This window comes from Brachionichthys hirsutus, chromosome 10 (assembly GCF_040956055.1).
Source record: "Brachionichthys hirsutus isolate HB-005 chromosome 10, CSIRO-AGI_Bhir_v1, whole genome shotgun sequence".
In the NCBI taxonomy this organism is placed as follows: Eukaryota; Metazoa; Chordata; class Actinopteri; order Lophiiformes; family Brachionichthyidae; genus Brachionichthys; species Brachionichthys hirsutus.
This window is the reverse complement of record NC_090906.1, coordinates 9,515,680-9,530,561: the sequence shown is the minus strand read 5'-3', so window position 1 is coordinate 9,530,561 and position 14,882 is coordinate 9,515,680. Positions and strand designations below refer to the sequence as shown.

Below are 14,882 nucleotides of genomic sequence, written 5' to 3'. Positions count from 1 at the left end.
GAAGTATATGCAGACAATATCGGACCTGCAGCGTGGCCAGTTTGCTCTGAGTTGAGAAGAGGTGAATGCAATCTAAACAATTCAGTATGGCTGTGAAGAAGAGGCTGATGCCTTGAAGTGATTGGCTCATAAAAAAAAAGCAATCAGATGAAAGATGCAGTGAAGGACCGCTTAAAGGAGGCGGCTGATTCAAGAGAGCTGCACTCCGAGGCGGTCGTCAGTATCGCGAACATACAGACAAGATCTACTCTTTTTAGCTAATGTGATGCATATGTAAAACATTCTAAATGTAATTTGGGTTAAGCAGAGCCTTTTGGAGATGCTATAGTAGCTCAAATGCGCTAACGAAGGGACATTTTAATTTGTTGACTACTAACAAATTGCCTATCTTGTCTCCAGCGCTTGTCATTGAAAGTCATAATCATGAAAGAGCGCTGAGATCCAGGGCTTTCAAAAGGGCACATGTAATCAAATGTGGCCTGTAGAGGACGTCCTTATGCCAATGAGTGCTTTACAGATGGACTCAAGATCAACACAGAAAGAGTTCGTTTCAGGCTCTCCTTGCTGGAGGAGGTCCTTTACTATGCAAGAAAAGCCATTTTAACGTCTCATCCCGGGGCGGATCTAGGGTCAGTCCTTTGGGGGGGGGGAGTTGTGCGTACAGAATTTTGTTGTTGTTTCCATCTATGTAAATACATAGACAAAAATATATAATTATTTCTTATAAGATATAAAGTCTGTCTTAATTCAAATTCAAATCGGTATGCTGCACGCCTTAGTTTCAAACCCGTGACCTTCTGGCTGGTTGTCAAGTGTGCTACCCACTACGCCACCTAGACTTGTTGACTTTGGGCCAGAGGCGCTGGTTTTGAATCCCACTCCGGGAGTCTGTTTTTAGAGGTGGAGGAACCCGGAAAACCCGGACAAAAACCCACGCAGTCATGGGGAGATCATACAAACGGCACAGATAGCGTTTGATTGAACCCGCCACTCACTGCACCACTACACCATCTTGTCTTGGAATTATATAATAAAAGAAAAAAGCCTATCTCTATCATGACAAGAAACATAATGAAGCGCTTCACCGTACACAATCTGTTAAATACTCTTTATTTAGATTTAAAACAGTTATAACATGTAATAGCTATTGACAGGAAATGAAAAAACGATGCAGTTCGGTTCTGCTGTTGTTATCAAAAGACGAATACAGTACGTATCCAACTTATAGAATAAAAACACATTTCACATAAACAGTATTATAGAACATGTTTAGAAATATACTCATTGTACAGATATTTTCAGAAACTTAATGTGCAGAACTTCTTCATGTTAAATATATTTTAAATTGGTCAGTAATTATAGATTTTAGGGTATTTGGACAATTTATGGAGCTCAGTTGTCGACCACAGACAAATCACAACATGCAGTATTAGCTAGCACTTTGAATATAATCTATTTTATTTATAGTTATTTTTTTATTATAGAAGACAGCTTTCCAGATAATTGGATTTAAGTTCAAGACTTTTATTTAAACCAAAATGAAAAGGAAACACCTCATCAAAAAAAACAACTTTTAAATAGAATTTTGTGTAATTAATTTTCTTGACAAAGTGTATCTCCGTGCGTTGAGATTGGTAGAACTAAATATTTAATTAGAGCATTCCCTGCCAGAGGAAAGGCAAAATGGAAATGTTCAAATGATGTTTTATTATTGTTTATATAGTATGTAATATTTATTTTGTCTATTCTAAAAACATCTTGTTTAAAATATAGCGCGTACACACACCCGTGATCTTTATATTATCCAATTAAAATAAATAATTTCACAGTTGTCTGTTCTTCATTTTCAACTGTATATGAGGCAGAGATTTGTGCAGGATCAGTTTCTCTGAGCAAGTTTTACAAAATGTTCTTTTCTTGTAGAAATATAAAGTTTACTGCAACAGGCTTCATGGATATACTGCATGTTTGTTTTTAGTTGTTGTGATGCTGATTGCTGGCATGATGATGTAAACAAACGTCCTCGTCTGTTTAATCATTTCCCTTAATGCCAGTTCACACACACACACACACACACACACAACTTTTTATACTGCCATTAATTACAGTCCCTCCATGTATCCATGGAGATGAAGTCCAGCTTGGCCTCTCAGGAGCTTCCCATGCCCTGCATGGGTACGAATCATGGTGAACATAAACAAGGTGGTAACACGTCACCTCATCAGAAGCGTGTTTCGTACTCACATTTGTCATTGTGCTGTTATGCGACTCTCTTTGTTGATAGTAAGCAGAAATAATGCAGTTCCTTCTGTAACACACAGAAGGAAAGTTGGCTCCGTTAGCTCAAACCCGTCCAGGTGAAGCACAGAAGCTTAAATTAAAAATATTTAGCAGATAATAAAGCTAATATACAATGATGGTTGGCTCATTTTGCTTTGCTGTTGCCGGATACACACATTAAATCTGTCTTACTTGCTCTGAATGCCTCCCCCTGGCGGTAATCCAGGGATGACATCAGATGCGAGGACCGTGAGGACAGACAGCAGGTCAGGTTCTTCCCCTCGGAGAAGAAGCTCGTTATAAATCTCTGACAGAAAAATAAAGCAAAACCGGGGGGGGGCACCAAAAAAATTAAATGTACATTCAGAATGTTTCCTTTTTAATCTTTCATGCATCACAGTGAACTGTTTTAAACAGGCTACTTATTGATACCAGGGTAAATTCATCTTTCATTTTGCTCTCCTCAGGGAATTTGACAAGAAAGCATTTTAAAGTGATAATGAAATGATTAACTTGACAAATAGAAGTATTGATTGACGTTACAGGTGTGCACCTCCGAACATTGTTGTCTGTCCTCATAAAGAAGTAACCGTTTTATCTCAGTGCGCTTTAATTGCACGGCATAAACGTTAAGAAAACAGTTAAGGGAAACTTACAGGGTCTCCAAATATCTAATGAGAATAACTAACGTGCAGCCTCCCTCATGCATCGTCTCTACCCACACACACACCTGCTACTTTGGACTCCAGCAGGTCCTCCAGCTCGGCCTCCTGGTGTAATGCCTCTGCCGACAGCTGAGGGGCTCCAGGAAAACACAGCAGGATGATGCTGATGTTGTCCAAGCTGCCCTGCGGAGAGAAGTTGTCATCCGCAGAGGTGAATGAACATGGCTGACCTTACAAATGTCAACATGTCCAATGTTATTTCCGCGCGGGTAAATCGTTAAAATAGATTTCGGCTCACGACGTGCCCACCGGTGTGACACAGATGCACTGGTGCGGGGAAATGTAAATTGGGATGTGGAAGAAGCCGTGACATTTCGAGTTTATCCAGGCTGAAGGAATAAGAGAGTGGAGTGATGGACGTAATGCCAGTTCAGCAGAAACGTGAGCACGCGAGGCCTGTGTTTGTCCATATATACATTCCTTTGATAGACAGAAATAGATAATAAATCTGATTTATGCTGGTAATATTCTTTATGATGAAGCACGCTGCGATGAGTAACACTTTGAATTGCTCATCAGCCTTCAACCGTGAGAGAGGCTGTAACGAGTCATCGTAGGAACCTAGAATAATCCCGTAAAACCTGTTCTGACATTTCCGCACTCTATTTTAAGGTAGTCGTTCACACTTTAGTCCATGACCTGCAGGCTGAGTCAAAATGAACCAACCCTACTTTAAGGCGTGCTGTCACCGCTAATGATGCTCTGCTCTACTTTTAAAGCCTTACCTCCAACGAAGGCTCACATGCAACTGAAGAGGACACAAGAACACTTTAACTCAACCCATTTGGAGTCTCATGAGTTTATCCGCCCAGCACCAAACGACTGATTGTGAAGTAAAGAAAGTAGAACATCAAGTTAAAATGTTTGCAATCAAAAGTTAATGTTCGGTGTCATTTTTCACAGATTTCACCTTCTAAATTAACTACTTGATTGAAATTGACTCCTGGCATTAAATGACCAAGATGCTAATTGTTACAAAGTTCATTCCATAAAAACGTCCTTGTTTGCATGTTGCATCTCTAGATGTAGAAAAACGACTTTTGCTCCAATAGTTAAATAGAAATTGTTCCCTTTTCTCAAAAAGTGGGAAATGATGTAACAATTTTAAATAAAAAAGTTCATTTTTTTGGGAGTCATAATCAGTTAAAATGATTTGACATTTAAAACCACTAAACATGTATAGAAATGCACGATTAAGCTAGCATGCGCTGGTAATAAGCAGCAGCGTCTGACCTTGTAGAGGCAGAGGTCAATGACCTGAGTGCAGACGTCCCTCAGGTCGGTGCAAACACGCAGCCGGTTGTGGATGAAGGCGCACAGCTCCTCGTTGCTGATGGCGTCCCACACGCCGTCACAGGCCAGCACCAGGAACTCATCTGCAGCGGAGCGCTCCACCACGCACACTTCTGGCTCTGGTGACACCATCTGCTGGCTGGGGGTCCGGTTCTCTGCCCCCTTGTAGCTGAAGTCTCCCAGAGCGCGGGACACCGCCAGGGAGCCGTTGATCCTTTGGATAGTCACGGAGCCGCCTGCACTCTCAATCCGTTCCTTCTCAAGGGGGCTGTATGGTTTGTGGTCCTCAGTGGCGAAGCAAACCTGGCCAGCCCGGCACAGCATGGCCCTGGAGTCGCCACAGTTGGCAAAGTAGATGTAGTACGGTGAGATAAGCGTGGCCACCACGGTGGTGCCGCCCCGCTCCCATCCTTCACGACGTGCCACACAGTGCAGATGCTTGTCCGTCTGGAAAAAGCCTTCCACAAGGGCTCCTCTCACCCTTTCAGGGTCATCGTCTGGTCCCATTCTACCTGTAGTAGATCAAACACACGTAGTGTTTGAACGCGTCATGAGACAGAATAACAAAGATCCTCGCAGAATTCAATCAGGGATGCTCAGCACTGCAAAGAAAACCTTATTACAGGTAATCAGTTGCTTTACCAAAGCTCCCTTCGATATATGTATTTCCTGTCAGTGGGCAGGCTGGGTGAACACAGAGTATCTTACCTGTGGCCAGGATGTGACCCAGAAGGCGCCGGGAGCAGTATTGTGCCGCTGTGCTGCCGGCATGCCCGTCAAACACAGCGAAGAAGCTCCAGCCGGCCAGCTCGCCACCCAGCTGTGGCACGCAGTTGTGGAAGTCCTCCATGTTGGCCCTCCAGCCCTGCATGCTCCCCAGGGCGTAGGTAAGGCCCCAGCGAGCGCAGCCCTCCTCCGCGAGCTTGTCCAGAACCGGCCGGTCCAGGTAAGGGCTGGCGATGACCTCCTCCTTCTCCTTTTCCTCGGGATGCTCTCCCTCTGCTGCTCCTCCACGGCCTCCTTTGAAGAAAGAACTGACCCTTTTCTCCGTCTCTTTCACCAGCTGCCGCATAAACGCTGGCATCTCCACGCTGCCCTTCCTGGATGTCCTCATGGCTCTTATCCGGAGCTGATGTGGTGGGAATCTTTGTGTTTGTGACAGGGGTCGGGGGCCGAGGTGGGTCTGGTGGCGGGCCTGTGCAGATTCTGCGTAGCCCTCCTGCTCCAGAGCTCAGAGCATGGCTGCCTGAGCTGATGGATGTCCTCAATGCCGGATACTCTCCCCCGTCTCCCTGCTCATCTTCTCCGTCTCCTCTCTCCACTGCCCCTGGAGAGGCTTCACCGATCAGTGCGCTCCTCCATTCGTTCTTCCTCTCCTCTGTGCTGCTGTGATTTCACCTTCTCGCTTCTTCCCTTCTCTCGTCTCGTTATTTTCCCTTTCCTCCGCTGTGATTGGCTGGCTATTTGCGTGCACCAATCCCTGCCTAGCTTGCCTCGTTGTTGTAATATCTGAGCTCACCATCCTCCTATCAGGCAGCTCAGGCCCTCCCACATCTTTAGTAATCTCAACCTACGATGGGATTATCGTCTGGCCCCGCGGCGGATTACGGGATTCTGTGTGTGACTGACGGTGAGAAGGAGAAACGGAGGGGAAGGAAAGAGAATGTTTTAATAAACACAGATGATCCTCGACTGATATTTGATTTCTGTTATTTAAAAATGACAATGCATGAAACTCTACCGATCATTACTGATCAATGTGGATCCATTGATTAGAATCAGAGCTGCATTCACTCTTTAACTGATTAGAACAGATGAATCTGATTTATCTACCCTTTTTTGCAGCGATCCTGGATTTGCCTGCTATTATGTTTGCATTTCATACATTTGTTTTAAACTCATATTGAAAATGTAAATTCTTTAGACTAAAATGTTCCTTTTAATTTCTTGTAAGCGATACATTCGACTGCATCCTCGGCTCATCCTGTTCTCTTCTCACTCTAGTTATTGTGACAGCACTTTTTGTTCTGGTACTAAATGTGACAATGAAGCAAAAGCTGTGAAAGGCAGGCTGTGGAAATAATGGTGGCGCTGTTTAAATCTGAATAAAATACAAATAAAGCAATATTAATATCTACAGATGTTCATGTTTTCTCATTTTATAGCATCAACATACAATAAAGAATTCACTATAGCCAGCTGGTCATTCTTAATGTGTGAACGGTTTCGCTTCATGTGAAAATGTGATTCTGGAATTTGTCATTATAAAAAATAAAATAAAATAAAAACCCAGTTAACCAAGGCAACGCGTTACCCTCTAATGCTCCATATAAATGTTGGTGCTGTGCTGCTCCAGCTCCAGTGAGATAAAAACTGTTTTAAATATCACTCACTCATCCTGATGGTGTGAACGCAACATGTTCCAGAGGTACAAAAAAAAAAAAAGCCCAGACATATAACATTAGCATATCTGCAAAAAGAGCGACATTAACACCGGGTAGCATTTTTACTTTCAGGTGCAAAATGTACACGAGTTTGAGCAGCCTGCCCCCACTGAAGCAAAAATGTCACTACAACACATGTAGATGCCTGACAGACGGTGAACAGGTCACCAGAGACACGGGAGAGGAGCGGCAATCAATGGCTGAATGATTCTCACGTGAATCCTGCACAGAAAAATGTCTGAGCGTCTCTGTGGCATTCATTAAAGCGAGATCACCGAAGCACCTCGGTACTTCTGCTGGTGAAGTGTGTGCAGCCACGGCTCAGGCCTTATTATAAAATAATTAGCTGACTGCTGACTTTAGCTGCAACGTTATTATTAATATTAGTGATTGGTGATGAATCTGTCATTAAAGAACTTTCTAACGCCGCTGCTTGTGAAGGCCTCTGGACACCGGTCAGCTACCAGCCGGCTGAGGGACGCTCTGGAAGTTGGGGGGGGGGGGGGGGGGGGACATGTCTGCTTACGTCTCAAGTTCCCTCTTTCAAGTGTGTGCATGTGCATGTGTGTGTGTGAGAGAGAGAGAGAGAATCCAAACAAGGGGTATCCAATACAGGATAAAATTAGGCCAGCCAGACCTTATATTGCTGATGGAGCTATAGGGTGGCCAGAAAAAGCCTGGGCTGGTGCAAGTCCACAGTGGAAGGACGAGGAAGAGAGGAGAGGACGTCAGATCGCCGCTGAAATGGCCTCCAAAAGTAAGGAAACAAACAGTGACAGGCTGAAGTAGAGGGAACTGGTCCGAGTCCGGCTGTCAGGGAGCGAGAGGGAAGACAGAGTTCCATTCTGCTGGTCAGACAGGAGGACCAGCCGAACGCTGAGATCAGCTTGTCTTTCATTTGGTGGACAGATGGACAGAATGAGACTTGGCTAAATGTGACACTGCTGCTGAGTGAATGCTGCTATGTGTTTCATTCTTAAGAGTCCAGCTTGTCCCATAAGAAACGGGGGGGGGGGGGGGCACTGACAAACCACGTCCTGTCAGATCTGTTTTTAGATTTTACACTTAGATGTAAGCGATAGATTCGGTTTCACACTCCTGATTCTGCTTCTGCCTCAGCGTCCTCTGAAATCAGGAAAAACCTTCTCGTGCATTTAGTTGGTGGCATGTTTCTGAGAATGGATCGCTGTTTTCTGTGTGTGTGTGTGTGTGTGTGTGTGTGTGTTTGGGATGATGCTGGTGTACAACTTTGATGTTTGGACTCTTAATGTATAAATTATTCAACCAGAATGTTCCACATTTCCTCAGCATCGGCAGGTTTGTTTCTGATAAAGAGAAAGATGGGAAGATGATCTGGGTCATCGGGATGACAGACAATCACATGGTGACACATTTTAAAGAGCGAGCTTCTTTATCGACCAGCCGCAAAGCACAGCAGTTCAGACTTGGGTTCATCAGAGCAGCTCCTGCCATCTCTATTTACAGAACGAATCTGCAGCTCATTTTTAGATGTTTATTCTCATATAGGCTCGACCAGAATGATGACAGAAGCTGATTTACTTCATCTGTAACGTGTCCCGCTTCGTGCAGCTATGGATCTGGTGTACTGGCGGAAAATGAGCTCGACCGGTGTGGTGTTCACGGGGCTGGTTATTGGTCTGGCCAGTCTGTTCCAGCTCAGCGCCATCACCGTCCTGTCCCATGTCTGCCTGGGTGCCATGTGTGTCACCTTCCCCCTCCGTCTCTACTATAAACTACTGGAGCTGCTGCGCTGGAACCCGGGGGTCCACCCCTTCCAGTGAGTCCATCGGTGGTGATGAAGCCATTGTTCCCCCCTGCAATCTTTCTTCAGTCAAACCCTGCAGTGAAGCTGCCCTTCCGGCTGAGTGTATTTGTCCGCACGCGTCTGTCCACAGGTCCTATCTGGAAAACGACAGCTCTCTGACGGACAAAGACACGGTGATGCTGGTGGAGGAGCTGGTGCTACTGATCGCGTTTGCCGTCACAGAGATCAAACGGCTGATTTTCATCGACAGCATCGTTGACTCTATTAAGGTCTGATTGCTTATATATATATATATAGTTGTTTTCAAGTAAATAGGACATTTTTCCATTCTACATATCCATCAAGTTTCATCAAAATCCACCAGGTATCTCCTGAGTGAAACAAAAACATGTAAATAACACCTGGATGTGGCCCTTCAGCCTGATCCAATCTATAATTTAACGGCTTCTTCCCGTTATATACCCAACCCTCAAGTATTATTAGAAGAATCCTGATGAAAATATTTCCACCATGACTGCTATAAAAAGACACATCATTGTTGCTACAGCAACACAAGGGGACGTTTTTCCAGCGTGTGAATCTCAACACCAGTTTCAATTCCATCTGCTCTTCCTCCAGTTTGTTTTGTTCCTGTATCTGCTCACCTACGTCGGCATCCTTACCAGCGGCCTGACTCTGGTGATAACTGGTGAGTGCTGCTCCTCGTACACGTTTCTGAGCTCCCACCTCTAGGATTGTGTTCCGGTAAAGCTGCCAAGTCATAGAAAGATCATGGTCGCGGTTTTACAAAACTAGAAAACGTTTTTTTTTTTAAATCGATGGGAGAATGCAATTCACAAAATAAAATCAATAATACTACTGAAGGTTGTTTCTCTTCTGTCTTTGTTGAGCAGCTGTGATTGCCGTTTTCTCCATTCCTCTTTTGTATAAAAAGCAGCAGGTGAGTTCTATGTTTTTCACTGAAAGCCTGACCCAAGCAGGAAGAAAAGAGACATTAAAACCATTAATGAAAACCTTAAACTGATTAAATCTGAGTTGGAGGAGAAATGTATTTCAACAAGAAGCATATATGATGTTTAAAATGCACTGACCTGGCCGTTGTCATGGTGACAGGTGCGAATAAGGAGAATGGTTAGAGCGGTGAAAGGTTTTGTAAAGAAAATCAGAAACACGTGAGTAAGGGCATGTTCTTTTCATGCCAACACATCATGAAATGTTTTTTCGATGTCTTTTCACAATGTGAAATGTGTTGTTGTTGTTGTAGGTGCCTTAGTCTCTATGAGTCAGTCAGACCCTCTGCTGCCCCTGAACCTGCCGCAAAACCTGCACCTGCAACTGCCCCTGCCCCCAAACAAAAGGCCAAATCCAAATAATTTGTTGGTGGCACTTTGAAAGGACTCAAGGGTTGGGATTTGGGAAAATGTTGGAAGGGTTCATCCTCTGTGGGGCCACTGGAAGGGCAACTCATTTCCATTTCACTGCCAACGTGTTTGTTTACGGGAGCACGACCTAATGGATTCTGACAGCTGAAACAAAGCCGCCATTCACTCGTTGAGAGCGAGTGGAAGTGCATGAGGAGGAGAATTTGATTTGCCGAGATGCTTTCTGTGGGCAGTGTTCAGCAAAACCAGTTCACATCTACTCTACACCGATGAGCACGATGTTCCTGCTAAGACGGAGAAATATTGTCAAAGAAGCTGCGTTATTGCTGCTTTTTCTATTTAGCATATTTTTTTATTAGCAGGATATAATTAAAGTTGACGTGAACTTCTCACCTGAGTTTCATTAACGTTGATGTGTTTGTATACAAATTCTCCCCCAAGGGCCCATATTAGTAAAACACTCTATAAGCAAATAGTCTATATAGGAATAATAGTTATATTAGGAATAATAAGAGCAATCAAACAATTCTTTAATAAATTAGATCAATTTAACTTTCGTTTGATTGACAGCAAGAAAACAGCTTTATTTGGCAAAACAGGAATTTGAATTTAGCAGACAGACTTTATAATACTCGTAAAATATTTAGTATCATCATCAATCTTAACTTGACAGAAATGCTGAGACACAAAATTAGTTCCATGAATCTTGCTGTTTCATGTCCCCCTTTCAGAATATAAAATATCCCAACAAGTGACTGGTAACTCGAGTACTTGAGGTGCACTTTGTCAAGGAAGAGGAGTCTTAATGTCTTAATGACCCGAAGATATTTCCTATAGTTTCACATCATGATTCCGGTTGAACCAGCCATCAACAGTTGTTGTTGTTGTTGTTGTTAGGTTTGGAACAATTAAAACTAATGGATATCTGAAAACCAAAACAGAAGAAACCCCAAACCCAGCACCGTGTTGAGAAATGTGTCTTAAATTGGGTGAACTATTCCTTTCAAGATTTCTTTTTATTTACTGTTAATGTGGAATTGAGATCTTTGTGATCGTTTAACTGTCATTTAATAGAACCATTAATTAGACAGAAAAGCTTGCATCATTTCTGCTCTGTTTTAGATTGACTTCTTTCTAAAGATATTCCTAATTTTTGTATGTGTTACTTCCCATTTCTGTGTTGCTCCCCAGTAAGAGGTTGTTTAATAAAAAGAAAGGCCAGTTTGCTTGGCCCTCTGTAACCCAAAAGTGACTTGTGTTGTTTTTGTTTACTTGTGTTAACAATAGATTGATCATTAGTCCCTCTTCTTGGCAGATGACTTGACTTTTCACAGCAGAGGCTGTACTGACACGTTCGATCACTAGGTGTTGCTCTTGGAAAGTGTCGGCCCTGCAGGAGAGGATGGAGAGCACTGACTGATCTAAAGGAATACATGAAACCCATGCAATCATTTCAACCATCAGCTGATGATGTCAATGCAATTCAGGCTTTGGTTCCTTAACATGAATTCATCTAAACAAAACAATTCTAATAAAAGCAGCTTTTTTTTTACACTCTGTGAGATGAATTCCCTTTAAGACACATCAAATTTAAAGTCTGAATTAAATCTTAAATGACTACTCTCGTTTTCACATGTGGAGCTTCTAATATATGGGATTTTTATTCTACTGACAGACACAAGTGCAAATTTGACAAACTGCTTTTTTTAATACATAAATCAAACGGCTGCTGTCTCTCATCTAGGAATGTAAACGTTACATGCCATAATACACTTAAAAGAGCATTCTAATGTGTCAATATGGCACTTCACAAAGTCAGTTCTCCACGTGATCACAGTAAAAGTCTGACATGGCATATCTTACAAGAGCATAAAACTATTCTACAAGCAGCGAATATCTTGAATATCACTCAGTTTACACATAAGTGCATATTTCTACTGGGGGTGTCAAATTATCTCATTAATTGCGATTAAAAAATTACAGTCCTATTTAGCGCGGTGAGTAGCGGAGAGGATCGCAAGCAGCCAGTCGCGAGTTAGCAGCGAAGACGTTAGCAGCTTAGCGAGCCGTAGCGAAGCTCTTCACCAAACTAAACTTTGATCTTTTGATCTGCCACAATAATGTAATGAATTTAAATGAAAACACAAAGTTGAGGACTTCTCTGCAATTTTTAAGTAAGATTAAAAAAAAGATGAATTAATTACAGATCATAATTGCTCACATCTTTTAATTGCTTTACAAGCACTAATATCTACACAGCAAAGTACTGACATCAGTAAAGTCTCAAATTCCTGATTAGTTGAGGGCTACGACTGGTGCAGAGACTACATTTATAGTAGTAAATGTCAGAAAGCATTGCGTCATCAAATTCTTACAAATCACCAAACTGGGACGGAAGTAGCTTAATGAATCCCTCCATGGGCTGCCTTGCAGTTAGAACATTTGGTCCCAGACGACCGGAGCGGTTCAGATCTGACGTGGTTTGGTTTTGTGATATGCCTGAGAAGAGTCTCAGATGTATACATAACGGTATCCATGCTGACAGGGGAAAGGGGACAATAATGGGATCTAAGTTAGACCAAGACCCATCTTCAGATTCTCCCCCCCCCCCCCCCCCTTAAAGATCCACCCAACAGGTTTTCCTGTTAACAAACAGACAGTCAAATGAACAAACGGCGTCAAAAACATAACCTCCTTGGAGGAGGCAATAACTGGCAAGTGCCGGGTGGACCGTGTTAGGATGTTACACATAGTGTTCCCGGTGGTTGATGTACACTCGCTCTGTCCCGCTCTGAAGACACGCCCACTCCAGATGCGACTGCTGCTGGGTGGGACGTTTTACCCCAGACGGCCCAGGCCTCGTCGTGGGTGGCTGCTCCCCATCTGGCAGCTCGTACCTGCGCTCCGCCCTGCGAGTCTGCAAGTTAAAATGTTTCATCAGGCAAGACCATCTTGCTTTATTGTCTTGTGCCGGAGTGCGACTAAGTCATGTTAAGTGAGAAAAAAAAAAGACAGAAACAATATTTTCCTTTGAGGTGTCTTAAAGTGTCCCCATTAAAAACAACAACAACAACAAAAAAGAGACTTGTTTATGCTTGAGAGAAGATTCATTAAAATTTAAATGATGCTGCATATTAAATGAGTACAGCCATCGGGGCTTTTGCTTAGTAAACAGACAACGATGTGGCAGCGTCTGGGTGGGTATTACCTCACGTTGTAACAATGCTAATCATTAGCTTAGCTAACGTTAGTATTTCGGGTGTGGGGATGATTCAGATGCTGTCAGAGCACCGACCGCGGGGTTTACCTGACACAGCCAGGCCACTTGAGATGCATGGACACCCAGAGGAACAGCCGGTGCTCTCCCACAGTAGGGAGGGGGCGGCTTGTGTGTCGGGGGAAGGTCGATCCTTCAGAGACGGAGAGAAACAACAACCAGGATGGATTTTATTTTTCCAGAATGAACACACTGCTGAAAGGGGAAACTGATTCAAGCACCAGTTTCAGACTAGATTGCTAGATGAGATTTAAAACAAGGTTTTTACATCAAATGTTGCTTTTACTGAGAAAATAAAACTGATGATGTCACAATGATGTCATGCAGATGTTGCTTTTGAGATGCATAATGGGAAATGTAGGATTCTATAATTTTGTCTCTCGATCCACACTGAATAAATAAAAAAACCCTGATGACTCAAAGAAATCTTTCTTCAGGTGTTTTTTATTTAAACATATACCGGTACACTAACTGACTGCAGTAGCACGGATAGCTGTTGATGCTAACGGCATCATGCTGGAATGTTTAGGACATGTGACAAAATGGGAATAAAGGTGATGGAATTACATGCGCAAGAGTAAACGAAAAGATGTTTGACCGCTGCACTGAAATCCTCTTACCCACATTACGGCCCTTTGTGATTCTCTTGTCTGTAGAAAAGCCTCTTCAGCACTAAACTTAAACGGAGAAACTGACCTTGACTATTCATAACATTCTGTGATGACAGACATCAATTCTATATTTCTGCTTTTATTTATATATAATGTATTATTCTTTTCTACAACTAGCTGCTGCTGTTCTCGTTCATAGATGAGAAGTAGAGATTATAGTTCGTGCCCTCGGCGACATGCTGTCCGACCCATGTGTGATGAAGGACAGGGATGAGGTCCTCCCCCCCCCCCTACTTTTTTCCCACTGGGACTTGCAGCCACGGTCACACTTAAGATGCTAAGTTAGTCGTGGCATTGACCACAGGACAACACATTGTTGATGCAGGGGCCATAAGCATGCACACACAGAGTGCTTTCCTCTCATGAGCGTTCAGGCAGGCAGCCGGATCTGCAGCCGCGTGATAATCTCCGACTGTCACATCAGTCACTTTGAAACTCCGTCTGAGGCACGCACATCAGACTTATTTCCTATGTCTATACAGGGGCGGCTGGAGTATGAATCAGGATACAATCCTTTATCACAAGCTGGGTTAAAAACAAAAGGGTTAAAAAAAAAAGACAATTTCCGTACATGAACATCAATGAATTTGTTTTTCAGCAGGATTGAGCATCCGATCCGAGAGGAGTAACGTCTACTCGGGAGCTAGCGCCTTTTCCTTGACATTCACTTGATGGGATAAATCTATTTTCTCCTAGAGAGCTCACTGACACTCCATCATGGAGGGGTGGGGGGGGGACACGGTCCATGAGGTTCTTACGATTTGAATGTAAAGGGTGGCGAGCTGGACACAATTATACTTTTAAGATGTTCAGTGGCAGGACATTAGTAGTGTGACCCTGTTATTGATCTTTGCTACAGCATCAATGCGAGAGCTGGTGCACAGTAGAAACAGAATACAGCAGGACAAGGGCCTCTGCTAGAACAACAATGCCCCCCCTCCCCCCCCCCCAGCCTTAATCCAGGGATGAGCTTCAGTCAACCTCACAACGTGCCGTGTCATGAAATAACCAGCCGAGCAAGTTC

General features: G+C 43.4%; 2 protein-coding genes across 2 annotated transcripts; one reads left to right on the top strand and one right to left on the bottom strand.

Annotated features, from left to right (window-relative positions):
• Positions 1–2,468: 2,468 nt before the first annotated feature.
• ppm1nb (protein phosphatase, Mg2+/Mn2+ dependent, 1Nb (putative)) lies at positions 2,469–5,412 on the bottom strand. The gene is made up of 4 exons (XM_068744474.1): positions 5,007–5,412; positions 4,239–4,810; positions 3,011–3,128; positions 2,469–2,587 (listed from the first exon to the last, which is right to left on the bottom strand). The coding sequence occupies exons 1-4, from the start codon at positions 5,410–5,412 to the stop codon at positions 2,469–2,471; spliced, it is 1,215 nt and encodes a 404-aa protein (XP_068600575.1).
• Positions 5,413–7,412: 2,000 nt separating this feature from the next.
• Positions 7,413–11,149, top strand: rtn2b (reticulon 2b). The gene is made up of 7 exons (XM_068744883.1): positions 7,413–7,499; positions 8,333–8,540; positions 8,659–8,797; positions 9,147–9,216; positions 9,422–9,468; positions 9,642–9,700; positions 9,793–11,149. The coding sequence occupies exons 1-7, from the start codon at positions 7,487–7,489 to the stop codon at positions 9,899–9,901; spliced, it is 645 nt and encodes a 214-aa protein (XP_068600984.1). The 5' UTR covers positions 7,413–7,486; the 3' UTR covers positions 9,902–11,149.
• The last annotated feature ends 3,733 nt before the right edge of the window (positions 11,150–14,882 follow it).

Bases quoted from the DNA above. Each gene is read 5' to 3' on its own strand.
- ppm1nb (XM_068744474.1), bottom strand. From the start codon at position 5,412: ATGAGGACATCCAGGAAGGGCAGCGTGGAGATGCCAGCGTTTATGCGG. The intron at 3,129-4,238 runs GTCAGACGCTGC...TTCTCTCCGCAG, and splicing joins TTGACCTCTGCCTCTACAAG to GGCAGCTTGGACAACATCAG. The intron at 2,588-3,010 runs GTGTGTGTGTGG...TTTTTCTGTCAG, and splicing joins GCTGGAGTCCAAAGTAGCAG to AGATTTATAACGAGCTTCTT.
- rtn2b (XM_068744883.1), top strand. The intron at 9,217-9,421 runs GTGAGTGCTGCT...TTTGTTGAGCAG, and splicing joins CCTGACTCTGGTGATAACTG to CTGTGATTGCCGTTTTCTCC. The intron at 9,469-9,641 runs GTGAGTTCTATG...TCATGGTGACAG, and splicing joins TTTTGTATAAAAAGCAGCAG to GTGCGAATAAGGAGAATGGT.